This window comes from Chinchilla lanigera, unplaced genomic scaffold (assembly GCF_000276665.1).
Source record: "Chinchilla lanigera isolate Chin_1 unplaced genomic scaffold, ChiLan1.0 scaffold00046, whole genome shotgun sequence".
NCBI classification, from domain to species: Eukaryota; Metazoa; Chordata; class Mammalia; order Rodentia; family Chinchillidae; genus Chinchilla; species Chinchilla lanigera.
Genome location: NW_004955447.1, coordinates 2,287,277 through 2,302,095, shown reverse-complemented (window position 1 = coordinate 2,302,095; position 14,819 = coordinate 2,287,277). Strand labels below are relative to the sequence as shown.

The following is a 14,819-nucleotide window of genomic DNA, read 5'->3' as shown; positions in this document are numbered from 1 at the left end:
AGCAAGTTTATTTAAACTGACATGAAAGTGGAGCTATGAAGGTAGGCAGAATAACGACCCATAAAGATGTCTCAGTCCTCAGAGTCTGTGAACATCTTATATCACATGGCCAGGAAAAACGAAGGCTGCAGATGGAATCACACTGACTTTCACTGGTGCTTATCCAGGTTTACTCATGGGAGTCCAATCTAACGACCAAGGTCCTTAAACATAAAGGGAGACAGTGAGAGGGATGCAAAGATCCTGCACAGCTGGCTTGGGAGGGGAAGGAAGGGGCCATGAGCAGGTAATGTGGCCCCTCTTCTAGGCCCTGGAAACACGCTCCCTCAGAGACTCCAGAAGGAGCACGGCCCTGCAGATACCTTGATTTTAACTCAAAGACCACATCAGATGTCTAAGGATAATGAGTACAGTATGTTGTGTTTTAAGCACTAAGTTTGTGGTAATTTATTACAGCTCCAAAAGGAAAGTAAGACATCCATCTGTTGACTCATAATTTCCTTGTACAATAAGGGCAACCATGTATTTCTTCAAGACAAAATAAAGTTGCCATTATAGCAAACATGTAATATGGTCTGTAAGGGTCAGGCAGCTTTCCTTGTCCTCAACGCAGATGTTTTTTTCACTCACTTATTTTTTAATTCAACAAATACACATTGGCACTTACTCTACATAACAGGAATGCAAGTGAATGAAACACATATGACCTTTGATCAGATGAAAACACAGGTTAATAATTATAATATTTTTCTGACAATGAAGTATGATGTACAGGGTCGGGGTAGGAGGAGGCAGCGTCAAGGAAAGCCGCAAGGAAAGGATATCAAGGCTATGAGTGAAAGATGACTAGAAGTCAGGCAAAAAAAGACCGATATGGTCTAGGTAGAGACTACAACAGCACTGACAATTTGCAGTTAAGAGAAAATATGACCATCAGTGAGATCAATTTCAGGACACTGATGCACGTCCAGAGACTACATACATTGCATGTTTCAATACACAGAGCTTTACACCCAGTGAGTTACTGTGTGCTATGCAAAACTAAAATGTTACATGGGTATAAATTTAGCATTATTATATGAGATTGTTGTAGTGAGTTTTTATAAATGACTGGTATACATACTTGGTTACTAATAACTTCATCCAATTCTACTCATAAGCAATGTAAGTTTTCCAATATAATATTGGAATACTATTTCTATGTATGTGAAAGCAAATCTCATGCATGTAGTCACTTATTTTAAATGCTATGCACTGAAATCGTGGCATGAAGTAATGCTCTGATATGACAATCAAGGCAGACAAAAATGAACTGAAAGAAGTTAACTTCCAGTAAATAAACAATTTTTATTAAAATCACAGAAGAAAATGCTAAGACTAAATCACCCAAAATTATTCAATGAAGGACTAACAGACCAATCTTTGAATAACTATCTCTCACTATGCTTTATGTTTTTTGCCTACACTCTGAACACACCTACTGCATTAGCCCCAAAACAAAACTGGAGCAATGACCGATTGCTCCTCAATTCACCTATTTTTGTTTTGTTCAGGGTTCTTTTAAGCTTATTTTTAAAATTAATTTTATTGGTACATGTTCTACATACATAATGATCTATTCATTGTGGGGACTCTGTAACTGTGCATAATATACTTTAACTTTTTTTTTGAGACACAGTCACTCTATACATTCCAGGCTGGCCCCGAACTCACAATCATCCTGCTTCAGCCTTGCTAGTGTTAGGATTATAAGTGTGTGCCACTATGCCCAATTAATTCACCTATCCTTCTGCCATCATGTTGGTTAAAACTGATACTATGTCTCTACATAATCTTAGTTTGTAAATCTAAGGGTTTCAGTTTTTGTAATCCATGTCAAAGCAGAAATTTGCTCATAAAATAAAACCAAGGTGACAGTGTAATACAATGATTCAGAAAATCGTCCTCACAGCGAGATTGACTTGGGCTCTCACGGTTCCAAGTGCCTAAGGCCAATCACTTCACATTTGAGTCTTGCCTGTAAAAACAGGACAATGATGGTGCCTTTCCTATAGGCATGCTGTGAGAAGTTACTACGATAATGGACTGAGAGGATATAACACAGGACCTGCACAAGATGAATACCACAGAAATCATCAGTGCTACTGGCAGTAAGGAGTACAGAAAACCCAGATTCAATTAACACTTTGGGGTATGAGAAGTTGCGACTCATGTAGACATGGAGGCTTAATGTAGAGGTATTTTCTGGTCAGCAGTTTTCCATCATTTAGTTTCACAGAGTTAGAAATCTAAAACTTGAATGGGTTTATGTATTTAATTGCATGTAGTTGCACTTACTTATGAAGTCATCTTCATCTGGCCCATGGAGAGTGTTATGGTTTGACTACATGTCCCCCAAAAGTACTCAATTAAAGACTTCTTCCCTAGCCCAGGCACTGTGGGAGGTGGTGGGCCCTGGGAAGTTTTGCAGCCAGGTAGGGCAGCCCCTGGCACTCCCACACATGCTCCTGTCAGGACATGCCGCCTCACCCCAGGCCCACATGCAGTGGTCCACGCCATCACGGGTTGCAGCCTCACAAACTGGGAGTCAGTAAAACTTCTCTCTTTTAGGTTATCTCGGTTGTTTTGTTAGAGTAGTAAAAGCTGACTAACACAGAAATAGCTAAGTTCTATAAGCAGGAAATATGTAATTCTTCTGGTCTACTAGTTCATGTGTACTAGCTAATTAAGGAACATAACCCCAAATCTTTGTCTTTAGTTAAAATATCAGGCCTGGGGCTGGGGATTTAGCTCAGCGGCAAAGCGCCTGCCTGGCAAGCGCAAGGTCGTGAGTTCAGTTCCTGGTACCGGAGAAAAACCAAAAAAAATAAAAAATAAAAAAAAATAAAATAAAATATCAGGCCTGGGAATGTAGGTCAGTGTGAGGGTCCTGAGTTCAGTCACACACACAAAAAGAAGTAGCTCCTAATCTGTATGCTTCTCATATCCTTATTTGCAGGGTCCTAGTTGACACATTAAAATTCATCCCTCATGACTGTAATGATCTCACAGTAACACCATGCTCTTTTTAAAAAAATTTCTATTAGTGTCTATTAATTTTACAAAATATTGGGTTTTAATGTGGGATTTCTCACAGTAACTTTCTACCCACACTTCTGCATCCTTCAATTATTTATCCTATCTTTTCCTGTCCAAAACTCTCCAAAGGTTCCCCTTTGCTCTTAGCATAAAGTTTCATTTATCCCTCAATGCAGTATGCTATTTTGCAAACAGCTCACTAAATTCTTAGGTTGTTTTATTTTTTATTTTTTTTCTTAGATTGTTTTAGTAACTTCTAATACCTTATTGAAATTTACCAGGTTCAATTTAATTCATTATTTGATTAGTTATCTGTCAGTATTTACCATACATAAGTAACTATATTAGACATTTTAAGGTTTACAAAGAATGGTCTTATATCAGGTGGCAAGTCTTGACATGATGGAGAAAAGGTTTAGAAACGCCTAACCCAGGAGGAGGTCAGGGAGAGCAGATATTGATGGGAATAAGTGTATCAGAGAAAACAGCCTGGAGAAATGTCCTTTCGGCTGGGCCTAGAAAGCCATGTAAGAATGAGAGAGGGAGCAGCCCAAGCTTAGGCCAGAGAAAGAAATCTCAGAAAGAGATGAAGTCAGACATGGTGGTGTACATCTATAATGCCAGCACTCAAGAGGCTGAGGCAGGGTGACTGCTGCAAGTTCAAGGCCAGCCTGGGCTACATAGTGAGTTTAAGGTCAGCCTAGAACACATAGCAAGACTCTGTCTCAAAAAAAGGAGAGATGAAGAATGATATTTCAGTTTGGCTAGAATGTAGACTTCAAGAAGAAAAGTGGCAGGAAAGCAACTGGAAAAATAAGTTACAGCTAGATAAAGGCTGCTTCTGAACACTGGGCTAAGAGCTAAGTACTTTATTCTATAAAGAATGCGGGAGGACTAAAGAAAAACAATTTACCTGAGCCTTCACCACTAAAGCTGTGCCTACCAACAGGTTACTATTTTATTTATAATTATACATGTGTCTTGTGATCAAAATAATGTCTAGAAAATTATTATACAGTTTTCATTTGGATTAGAGTTTCAATCCATTTTCATTAAATTCTTCCTTTTGTAATTCAGGCTACCAAACCAAGACATATTTTAAGTATATGCTTATAAAGGTTCAAATATTTACAATATATTTCAGTAAATGTTTCATATCTTGCTTTCAAATCACTTCTAGGATTTTCTGTGTGTGTGTGTGTGGCTTAAAATAGATATGGACCTTATTTGCAAAAAAAGCTAAATACGTGTTGGTCTCAGAGTAAGTGGTTTCTAACAGAAATGAAAGCAGATGGCAACTATACTTCATCTCTTCCATTTTCTTTCTTACATCTAAAAATAATCCATCTTTCGTTTTTGTACCAATAAATAGTTCACTGAGTTTCTGTGATTATATTGTCCAAGTATGTTTTAACACTAAAAATACATTTTCCTATTATTATTTTCATACCAAATTATTATTTACTATAACTCACTAAGCAATTAAAAAGCTATAGTATTTTTAAGTCTTTATTAGTACATGTTTGCAGTACATTATGATTTTATTCCTTTCATAATTCTTTTCAAGTTATCCTAGTTTGTAATGCTCAAATAAAAAGTAAACATGTATTCAACTATTAGTTTAAATTCACAGTAATAGTACATTAAACATTTCATGTTTGTTTGTTGTATTAAGAAACACCATGAGTTTACAAGCTACAAAGAAAAGGGAAAATACTGCCAGTTAAATTACCTGCAGTGTCTTCCTCGTGACCCTGCTGGAGGGCGAGCCAGCACACAGGCCCGTGGTTGTCTCTTCTCTTCCACGAGATCTGGTAATGTAAGTATTTCATGTTTTAGGCATTCATTACTTTGAATTTTAAAATTTAAAATCCTGCCACATGTGGTAGTGCACACTTGTAATCCTATCACTTCGGAGGCTGAGGCAGGAAGGTCACTGCAAGTTTGACTAGGATACACAGTGAGTTTAAGACCAGCCTGAATTATGTAGCAAGACCCTGTCTCAAAAACACCTACATAAATACATATATACATACATAAAATTTAAAACCCTACGTTGAATAGTACAGAAGCTCAAGAGACAATGTACTGTTAAAGGCTACTGCTTTGAAATGCTGTAGTACAGAAACATATGCTACACTGAGTATAGCAACATACAGCATTCATCTAGATTGCTGCCTAGTACCTGTCTTAGAAACCGTACACTTTGCAATCTGAGTAAGAAATTGACTGTGGGCACCAGAGTGAGAAAAAAATCACTATCTGAACAACATAACTTAGGCAGTTATACATAACTGATATGTGTGTATGTGTGTGTGTATGTGTAGATATCTATATATATTTCTACTTTTTTTTTGTCTTTTTGAGACAGTCTCACTATGCAGTTCAGGCTAGTCTTGAGCTCCCTTTACGGCCCAGGCTGGTCTCAAATTCGCCACAATCCTCCTGCCTCAGCCTCCCGAGTGCTGGCATTACAGATGTGTGCCACCATGCCCAGCAACAACTGATATATATATATAGACATGAGTGGTCCTATCTATTGCTATTCTTAGAATAAGCCTATTTTTTAATCTATTTCTTTATAATCAAATTGTCCACATAGTCATTCAAATATATTCACTGAGGTAGCATAAATTAATAAAGTACAAATCTGGCCATGTTTTTTGATGTCTACATGACTGACAAGACTTGGTGTGTCTTGAAGAGAAATTTCAGAAAAATATTTAAAAGTGGTATCCAGCTATGACTAGCTATTCAAGAGTCCAGTTTGTTACTGTTATAACAGCCAAAAATACAAACAAAAAAACTCCCCACCAAATTAAAAGAATTAAAAGGGCTGGGGATGTAGCTCAGTAGCAGCGCACCCCTGGACTCAATCTCTGATAGCATAAAAATAATAAATAAATAAATAGCCAGGAAAGCAACTCAGCGTTGAAACATTTGCCTAACAGGTACAAGGGCCTGAGTTCAATTCCCAGTACCCAGAAGAAGAAGAAGAGTAGTAGAACACTCGAACTGGAATGCTGGTTTTGCAGGACTGATGAAAGGCATGGCTGGGAGGGGTGTTTGGAGCCAGGAGTTAGCGGGTGATGTATGCTGTGACAGCTTTTGGTAGAAATGGTAATCACTGAAAGTTTGAAGCAGCATAGGGTGACAGAAATAGTATCCTGGAAGATGTATCCAGATGACACCATATCAAATGTGCCAGACACCAAAAGTAAGGAGACCCATTAAGGGAATGATCGAAAACCAGCATAGTGCAGTAGTTATAACACAGCATAGATGCTGGAGAGAGACTGGGTTCAAATCGAGTTCCACCACATAACAGTTTTATCATCTCTTTTAAGGCCTCTGCACTTGTTTCCTCAGTCAGAGATTAGTAACTTTTTCAAAGGCAGATTTTCTAGAGTTTATGACATTTCCTGGTACCTATAACCACTATTGCCAAACATGGTATGGCATACATAGGAGGCTGAGGCAGGAGGATCACTGTGAGCTGGAGGCCATCCTGGGCTACACAGTGAGTTTAAAGCCAGCCTCAACTACACAGCAACAACCTGTCTCAAAACACCAAAACAAACGAAGAAACCTCTCTTAATGCTAGCGATCATTAAATATTATTGCTTCAGTATTTCAGGAAGAAATAGAGATGTTTAAACAAATCTGGTGGGACACTTTCAACCGCCAGAACACACACCTGGAGGAAGTACCTTAGTATCACCCAGTGTGTCACAGAACTGTTTTCCACAGTAAGAAAATTCCCTACCAAAAAAAAAAAGAAGAAGAAAAAGAAAATTCCCTACATGGCTTAGGGTATAAAGAAGGCCTGATGGTCCTCATTATGTGTAGCTTGCTAGCTTATGAGCCAGATACCAAAATAATGTACTAAAGATTCAATTAATGATAAACTGTAGTTGCCACAAATATAACACTTCAATGTCAAATGTTCGTTTTTATTCCTTTTTTTCCCTGCAAACTCAGTATGGTTTGGGGTTTGTTTTTTTCGTATATGGAGACAGGGTCTTGCTAGGCTGGCCTTGAACTCACAGCGATCCTCCTCCCAAGTGCTGGGATTACAGGTGTGCACCACCGTGCTCAGTTTAGAAACACAAATTTTCAAAAGTTCCTTACCTAAATGGTAAATAATTCTAACATTAGGCTTAGGAAGGGCATGGTGAAGCTGTTGGAATTGAATAACTGACTTTTAAAGTATTCTTTAGCTAAAAGTATCTTTGAATGTTAGAATATAGCACTCTGAATATTCACGAACTACTGAAACCCTAAATAGGGAATATAATATTTAAACTATGTATTATTAATGATATTGTGTTATTATCACTCCCATTTAAAAGTTTCCTAACTTATCTATAGCAACTAGTATTTGCTTTATATGCCTAAATAAAGTCATGTTTAGATATAAGAAAAATGTAGGACAGTTAAAGTAAGAGTATAATTACAGTCCCATCCTAGATAAAACATTGTTTGTTTTGGTAGGGTTTTGGGGGTTTTCTGTAGGGCTGCGGATTGAACCCAGAGCCTTGTTCATGCTAGGAAAATACTCTGCTTATGAGCTACACCCCAGCCTACAATACCAACACCATAGAGAGATGAGCAAATCTTACATACTTATGGGCCTGGGCAAATGGGCAAGACCGTATCTCAAAATAATAATATCTCATATCTCCTACTTCAACCTCCTGAGTGCTGGGCTGACAGGCACTGTAACTCTGCAGTAGAGCATCCCTGGGTCCAATACCCAGCACTGCAATGATTTTATTATTTCACACTTACCGTAAGGATGTAGATTTTTACCTACACCTTTTTATTCATTGAACTGTATTTGCTAAAGCTGGGTGTGGTGGTGCACAACTGTAATCCCAGCATTCAAGAGGCTGAGGCAGGACTACCAGTTCAAGGGCAACCTGGGCTACACAGTGAGTTCGAGGTCGGCCTCAAGTACATTGGGAGACCCTGTCTCCAAAGAAAATTGTATTCTCTAAAATTTCATAAAGGTTTTTAAATGCTTAAGACACCTTTAAGCACTTTTAAAATACTGCTTAGTTCACATTACTTTTCTGAAAATGTGTATTATATTCTTGACTTCTGTAAAGATGTCATGTCACCATTAATTTGAGCAAAGAGTTCAGCTTCCAACTTCCTACACTTGAGTGTCATAACACTAACTTTGAACCTACATGCAGTGTCCGGAAACCAAAACTTAAACCAAGATTACAGGGCAGTCCTTTCAAACCTCTACTAATACATGTTAAGACCAGCGTAACTAGTTCTTCTCTTATTATCACTTTTCTTCCTTAAATATACAGTAGTAATCTGTGCTTTTCGATTTTTCACTCTCTCCTCTGGAAAAGGTCTGAAATTCATTCACATTAAAGAGGCAAAGTCCGGGAGGCTGAGGCAGGAGGTTCCCAAGTTCAAGGCTAGCTGGGGCAACTTAGTACGACCGTCACAAAATAAAAAATACTGGGGATGTAGCGCAGTGCAAAGGGCCTCGGTTCAGTCCCCAGAGGATGTCCCTGGTTTCCGTGCCAGATTCGCTAGCGTGATTGCCCCGGTCTGCTTCCTTGTGTCCCAAATCAAAGTTGTGATTAACGGTTCCTAAACCCCGCTCTAGCCAGGTTATCTCCCGCGGAGAGGGCTGCTGCCTCGGGCGTCACCACTCACTGGGCTTGAGACAGCACCTAAGACGCAATCAGATGGGGTACGCGCAACACCCGTCCACTCGGCAGATCCGGCTGAACAGACCGCCAGCAGCGCAGCCTACGTGCAGGCAGGGGCCCGCCAGCGCTGCGGGGAGCCGAGGGACTGGCGCTCGGACCCGGACCGGGGAGGAAGCCCTGGGCGCGGGCGGCCGGAGCTCACTCCACAGACGGAGCCACCGGGCCCGGGCCTCCCCCGGGGCTGCTCCGGACACGGCGTCTGCGGCTTACGGCGGAGAAACCAGAGAGCAAACCACCTAACTTCCACGCCGTCAGACGAAGAGAAAACACGGCCGCTCCCTCACTCGCTCGCCAACCTCATGCTGCGGGCCGCCCACACGCAATCGCGCGCAGACGCCCAGCGCGCGGACAGCGCCCTCTGTGGGTGCAGCGACTCGCCTCGCGGGCTGACTCACTTCCGGCCTCCGGGCTCGCGCGCGAGAGAACGGAAATCTCGCGACAGAGTTCTGCAGCACGCAATTTCTTTTTTTTTTTTTTTTTTTTTTTTTTCTTTTTTTTTAGACAGGGACTCGCCGCGTAGCGCAGGCTGGTCTTGCACTCACTATGGAGCCCAGACTAGCCTCGAACTCGCAGTAATCCTGCTTCAACCTCCCGAGCGCTGGGATGACAGGCGTGCGCCACCATACCCTACCGGAACCCAATTTCTTATCCTGTTGTTCCCACAGGGAGAGATTTTAATTCGCCGGAACTCACGAGCAGAAAAGGGGCACAGCCAAAAGAAAAGAGCCAAAAACGGAAGTCCCGCCCCTCGCCCAGGAAGGAAGTGGAAGTCTCTGTAGCTGCCTGGGCACTCGCCATCTCGCGTGGTTCTTACTGTTTGTTCAGAAGTGGCCGAATCCTGCGTCGCTGCAGAAGCCGAGGCGGTGTGTGAGCCATGGTGGGCAGATCCCGGCGGCGTGGAGCCGCGCGGTGGGCAGCTGTGCAAGCCGGAGGAGGTCGCACCGCGGCAGACGAAAATGAAGACGATTTAGGTGGGCCACCCTCACCCGGGGACTCCAGCTACTACCAGGATGAGGTAGATGACTTCCATGAGGCACGAGCCCGGGCAGCCTTGGCCAAGGGCTGGAGCGAGGTAGAGAGCGGGGAGGAAGAGGACGGCGAGGAGGAGGTGCTAGCCCTAGATGTTGACGATGAAGAGGAAGACGGAGAGAGTTCGGGGGAGGAGGAGGAGGAGGAGGAGGATGGCGATGATGATGACGACGGCGGGAGCTCCGTGCAGAGTGAGGCTGAGGCCTCTGTGGACCCCAGTTTGTCTTGGGGTCAGAGGAAGAAACTTTACTACGACACGGACTATGGCTCCAAATCCCGAGGCCGGCAGACTCAACAAGAAGTAGAGGAGGAGGAGCGAGAGGAAGAGGAGGAGGCGCAGATCATTCAGCGGCGCCTAGCCCAAGCCCTGCAAGAGGAGGACTTTGGAGTCGCCTGGGTGGAGGCCTTTGCAAAACCCGTGCCTCAGGCAGAAGAGGCTGAGACACGGGTCGTGAAGGATTTGGCAAAAGTTTCAGTGAAAGAGAAACTGAAGATGCTGCGAAAGGAATCACCAGAGCTCTTGGAGCTGATAGAGGATCTAAAAGTCAAGTTAAGAGAAGTGAAAGATGAGCTAGAGCCACTCTTAGAGTTGGTTGAGCAAGGAATCATTCCACCCGGCAAAGGAAGCCAATACCTGAGGACCAAGTATAATCTGTACTTGAACTATTGTTCCAACATCAGTTTTTATTTGATCCTGAAAGCTAGGAGAGTCCCCGCACATGGACATCCTGTCATAGAAAGGCTTGTTACCTACCGAAATCTGATCAACAAGCTGTCAGTTGTGGATCAGAAGCTGTCTTCTGAAATTCGACATCTACTTACACTTAAGAATTGTGCTGTAAAGAAAGAACTGAACCCCAAATCAAAACTCACCAAAGCCAAACCAAAGTCTGCTTCAGAGACTTCTGTTTCTGGAAATCTCTCTGATGATTCAGATTTTGATAAAGAAGCTGCGCTGAAATACTATAAAGAAACAGAGGACAGGCAAAAGTTAAAGAGAAAGAAAGAAGAAACCAGCGCTGAAGAACAGGCTCTTGAAGATCAGAATTCCAAGAGAGCCATTACCTATCAGATTGCTAAAAATAGGGGACTCACACCTAGGAGAAAAAAGATTGATCGCAATCCCAGAGTGAAACATAGGGAGAAGTTCAGAAGAGCCAAAATTCGAAGAAGAGGCCAGGTTCGTGAAGTTCGAAGAGAAGAGCAACGTTATAGTGGTGAATTATCAGGCATCCGTGCAGGAGTTAAAAAGAGCATTAAGCTTAAGTAAAGTATTTGCTTAATTAAGGTTTTTGTCAATCATGTTAGATTAATAAATTTTTGTTTTTAACTAAAGTGATTGTGTTAATACATTAAGTTTAAATATTCACGTGGGGGGGTTACTGCTTAATTTATGTTGATATTAAAGTCTTTAGTTGATATTAAAGTCATTAAGAATTGTGGGAGCAGTGTGGAGATGACTGGGGAAAGATGATGCTGAAAAAGTTGTGCATTGTTTTGTTAAGTATTAGCCTGGGGAAGTTTCCCACTCAGTTAATTGTGGAGTGTTTCAATGGAACTGAAGCACTTGTGGTTAACAGTAGTTAACAAGTAACTTTTTAACCTTGGGCAATATGTAAGATAGTCTATAAAAATAGTTCTGCCATATATTTACCTACTACTTGGACAGGATACTTACTAATCCATGAGTCTAATGTTGAGGTGGATTTTATATATTTTGTGGTAAAAGTTTAGGAATAAAGAAGAACTTTGATTACAAGTAGAAAAAGGAAAAATAGTGCCTTAATTATACCAATTGTGAATATTTTCTAACAGTCCTGCGTGTGATAAATAAGGCAAAAATTGTGCTTCTCTTTCTGCGCTGGTGGTTTGCAATTTGCTAGAACTTTTAAAAGATTAAGTGGCAGCTTCAAGAGGTAACAAAAGTGCATTTTCCTTGCAGTTAGTCTAGTCCCTATGTTGAGGGAAATGTTGATAATTAATTTTAAAATATTTAGGATGATGCCAAGGAAGAAAAACAAGAGGACTGGTGAAGGAAAGAACAAGACTCTTAGCTCTGCCACTGCTTGCTCATTAAATGTGCTGTAACTGCTAGCGATGCAGGATGATCAGTAGTTAACAGTTACCAACACTCGCCATGTACCAGCTCCAAGTCACGTCATCTCACCTGTAATATGAGCTGGAACTGTTCTGTGTGTCACAGATGAGGTGAAGCTCTAGGAGGTTAACTTTCTGAGGGACACCTGCTTGGGATTTGAACCCAAACTGACTTAATAAATGAAGAGCATCTATTCTCTTCATCCCTGGTGTACAGCTGCTTCCTCAGAGTAGCACATGTGGCCAGTTGTTTTTGGTTTTCTTAAAGAAGTAGGTTGGAAGTGAAAGCCTCAAGTGCTTACTACTCTGAGTACCTTGTTTCTACTTGTTTCCTTATTCCTGACAACCCTATGTGGTATTCTATTGTCCACATTTTGAAGATGAGGAAATTGTGGCAAAGAGAATGAACTTGACCAGTCACCTAGCTATTAAGTAACAGAGGGAGAATCTCAACCCAGCCTTTCTAACTTTAGAGTCCAATCCCATACTTCCTTTTCTGATAAAAGTAGAAAAAACACAGATTTCAGAGTTACTCACCAGGGTGTTTTCGGGTTTTTTTGAGACAGGGCTTGAGCTCACTATGTAGCCCAGGCTGGTCTTGAACCTGCAACCATCCTGCCTCGGGCTCCCAAGTGCTGGGATTGCATGCATGCGTCACCATGCCCAGATACCAGGGTGTTTTTGAGTTACTCTGAGTTGCATTGTCTTTTACCCTTGAGAGGCCAGAGAAGAGTGGTTAAGAGCAGATGAGTTAGAATAGTCAAGTTCCCAACACAGCCTCAACACTTAGTACGTGGGACTTTGGTAAGTTTCCTGGTGTCTGTTCCTTGGTGTTTTCATATAAAGCTTGAATAATAGCAGTGCGTTCTTGCTAGGTTATTGTAAAGGCTAGGTGAGAGTCTGAAGTATAGGACAGAGTCTGCTGCACAGCGACCATCTAAGAGTGCCAGGTTAGCACGGAGGCAGAGTTATGCTACCTGGGACAGGACTAAGTGAAAGTGTTTGGTGTTCTGTGTCAGACCCTTGAGATAGATTAAGATAGAATTGTGAGAGTACAAGTTTCAAATGAAAAATCTTCATTCAGGAAAGTGGAAGTAATTAAGCCTGCTATAGTGTTAGACACTTCACAACACTATATGCATTCTGGATAAGCTAGAATGTAACTGTTCCTGTCTTACAAACAAGACATGGGGTGCTGGGGATTTAGCTCAGCAGCACAGCGCCTGCCTGGCAAGTGCAAGGTTGTGAGTTCGATTCCTGGTACCGGAGAAAGAAAAACAAGACATGGTTGTGTCAAATGTGAATTAATAGCAAAACAAGTTGCTGGATTTAATATTCACATCTTCCAAAAGTAGTTGTTTCTTTGTTTTTTTCAAGACAAGGTCTTGCTGTGTAATTCTGACTGGGCTTGAACTCATTATGCAGCCCAGGCTGGCCTCAAACTGATCCTTCTGCCTCAGGCTCCCAAGTGCTGGGATTATAGCGTGCACCACCACGCCTTGAAGCCATAATTAGTATTTAACATTTATCGCACACTCAAAGGTACTGAGTACTTTTGAGATGTGGGAGCGTGAATAATAAATGAACCAGTGTAACTGTCATTTTTCAGAGATTCTGAATTTGAGAACTTTACAAATCAATTCCAGTAAGGTAAATTATTGGTATCAGGCATCAAGACAAAACCTGTTTCATGACAGCATAGTAAAATAATGGAGACCGGTGATAATAGCTCAGCGGCACAAGTGCCTGCCTGGCAAGTGCAAGGTCCAGAGTTTGATTTCCGGTACCAAAAAAAAAAAGTAAAATAATGGAGAGCACATCCGTATACCCAGGATTCAGAGGCTGAGGCAGGAGAGGATCACTGCCATTTTGAGGCCGGCCTAGACTACATAGTGAGACCCTCAAAAAAAGATAAAATGCCAATAGCTATAGAAATACGAAATTAAAGTGCAGGAAAATCTTAATGGCTGCTGACTAGCTTGTGGCTAGTTAATTTCTCTAAACCATGGTTTCTTACCTACACATATTATCTATAAAGGATTAAGTAAACATATTCCTTTAGTTTTTTGTATAGAAATAAACTAATTTAACAGGCCTCTGAAGCTACCTAGTTTGCACTTGGCAAATTGGAAAATCATATTTTGTGACCTTAATAACTAGCTTTAGATAACTAGCTTTGATATGTGCACATCACAGAGTATATTTGACATAGGAAAGTGTTATGGTTGATAACATTATTTCAACTTGAGTCTAGAGGCTCAGCTAAGTAACAGCAGTTCTACATCCTGGGGTGAAAAGGACATGTTCTTTCTGCTCTAGGATGTTGTTCATTGTGTCAACTTGAGAAGTTTAGAAGGTTAAAGGAGTGACTGAGCAGGGGGCCAGCGTCCTTACTATGTAACATCCTGAGCCTGTGCAGGAGGAGGGTGTGGAGATGATGTGAGTGCTACAAGCCCCCCGGGTGGGGGGAGCCTGCTTACAATATAAGGGAGGAAAAGAGCCAGCTGATTATAGACTGAAACCTGCCTTAGAGCCAGCTGATTATAGACTGAAACCTCCACAAATTGTAAGCTAAATAAACCTTTCTTTCCTTAATTTTGGGCGGTGAATGTTTTGTCTCAGCAAGGAGAGAAATGTAACCAAGACAGGAAGGAATGGCTGCAATTGCTTATTTTGCCCTGCTGTGTCTGAAATGAAAATTTTAAGTTAATTTGTTAAAGTATACAAGTTAATATTACTAAAATAGTTTAGAAAAGATGAAACTTACAAACCTTACATGTCAGGGATGAGGAGCATTGAATTATATATAATTTAAAAAATGAAGTAGGATTCAACTGGAATTTATTTTTTTTTTTTTTTTTTTTTTTTTTGGTTTTT

The 14,819-nt window shown here is 41.2% G+C and overlaps 2 protein-coding genes across 2 annotated transcripts in view; one reads left to right on the top strand and one right to left on the bottom strand.

Annotated features, from left to right (window-relative positions):
* The window catches only part of Jchain (joining chain of multimeric IgA and IgM), a 29,210-nt gene extending 19,501 nt beyond the window's left edge, over window positions 1–9,709 (bottom strand). The window contains exons 1-2 of the mRNA XM_005392783.2: window positions 9,510–9,709; window positions 4,811–4,889 (exon numbers count right to left, since the gene is read on the bottom strand). Coding sequence (XP_005392840.1) covers window positions 4,811–4,889; window positions 9,510–9,614 — 184 coding nt within the window. The 5' untranslated portion in view covers window positions 9,615–9,709. The remainder of the gene's footprint in view (window positions 1–4,810; window positions 4,890–9,509) is intronic.
* Utp3 (UTP3, small subunit (SSU) processome component, homolog (S. cerevisiae)) lies at window positions 9,677–11,180 on the top strand. The gene has a single exon (XM_005392784.2). The coding sequence runs from the start codon at window positions 9,691–9,693 to the stop codon at window positions 11,113–11,115; it is 1,425 nt and encodes a 474-aa protein (XP_005392841.1). The 5' UTR covers window positions 9,677–9,690; the 3' UTR covers window positions 11,116–11,180.
* Window positions 11,181–14,819: the final 3,639 nt, after the last annotated feature.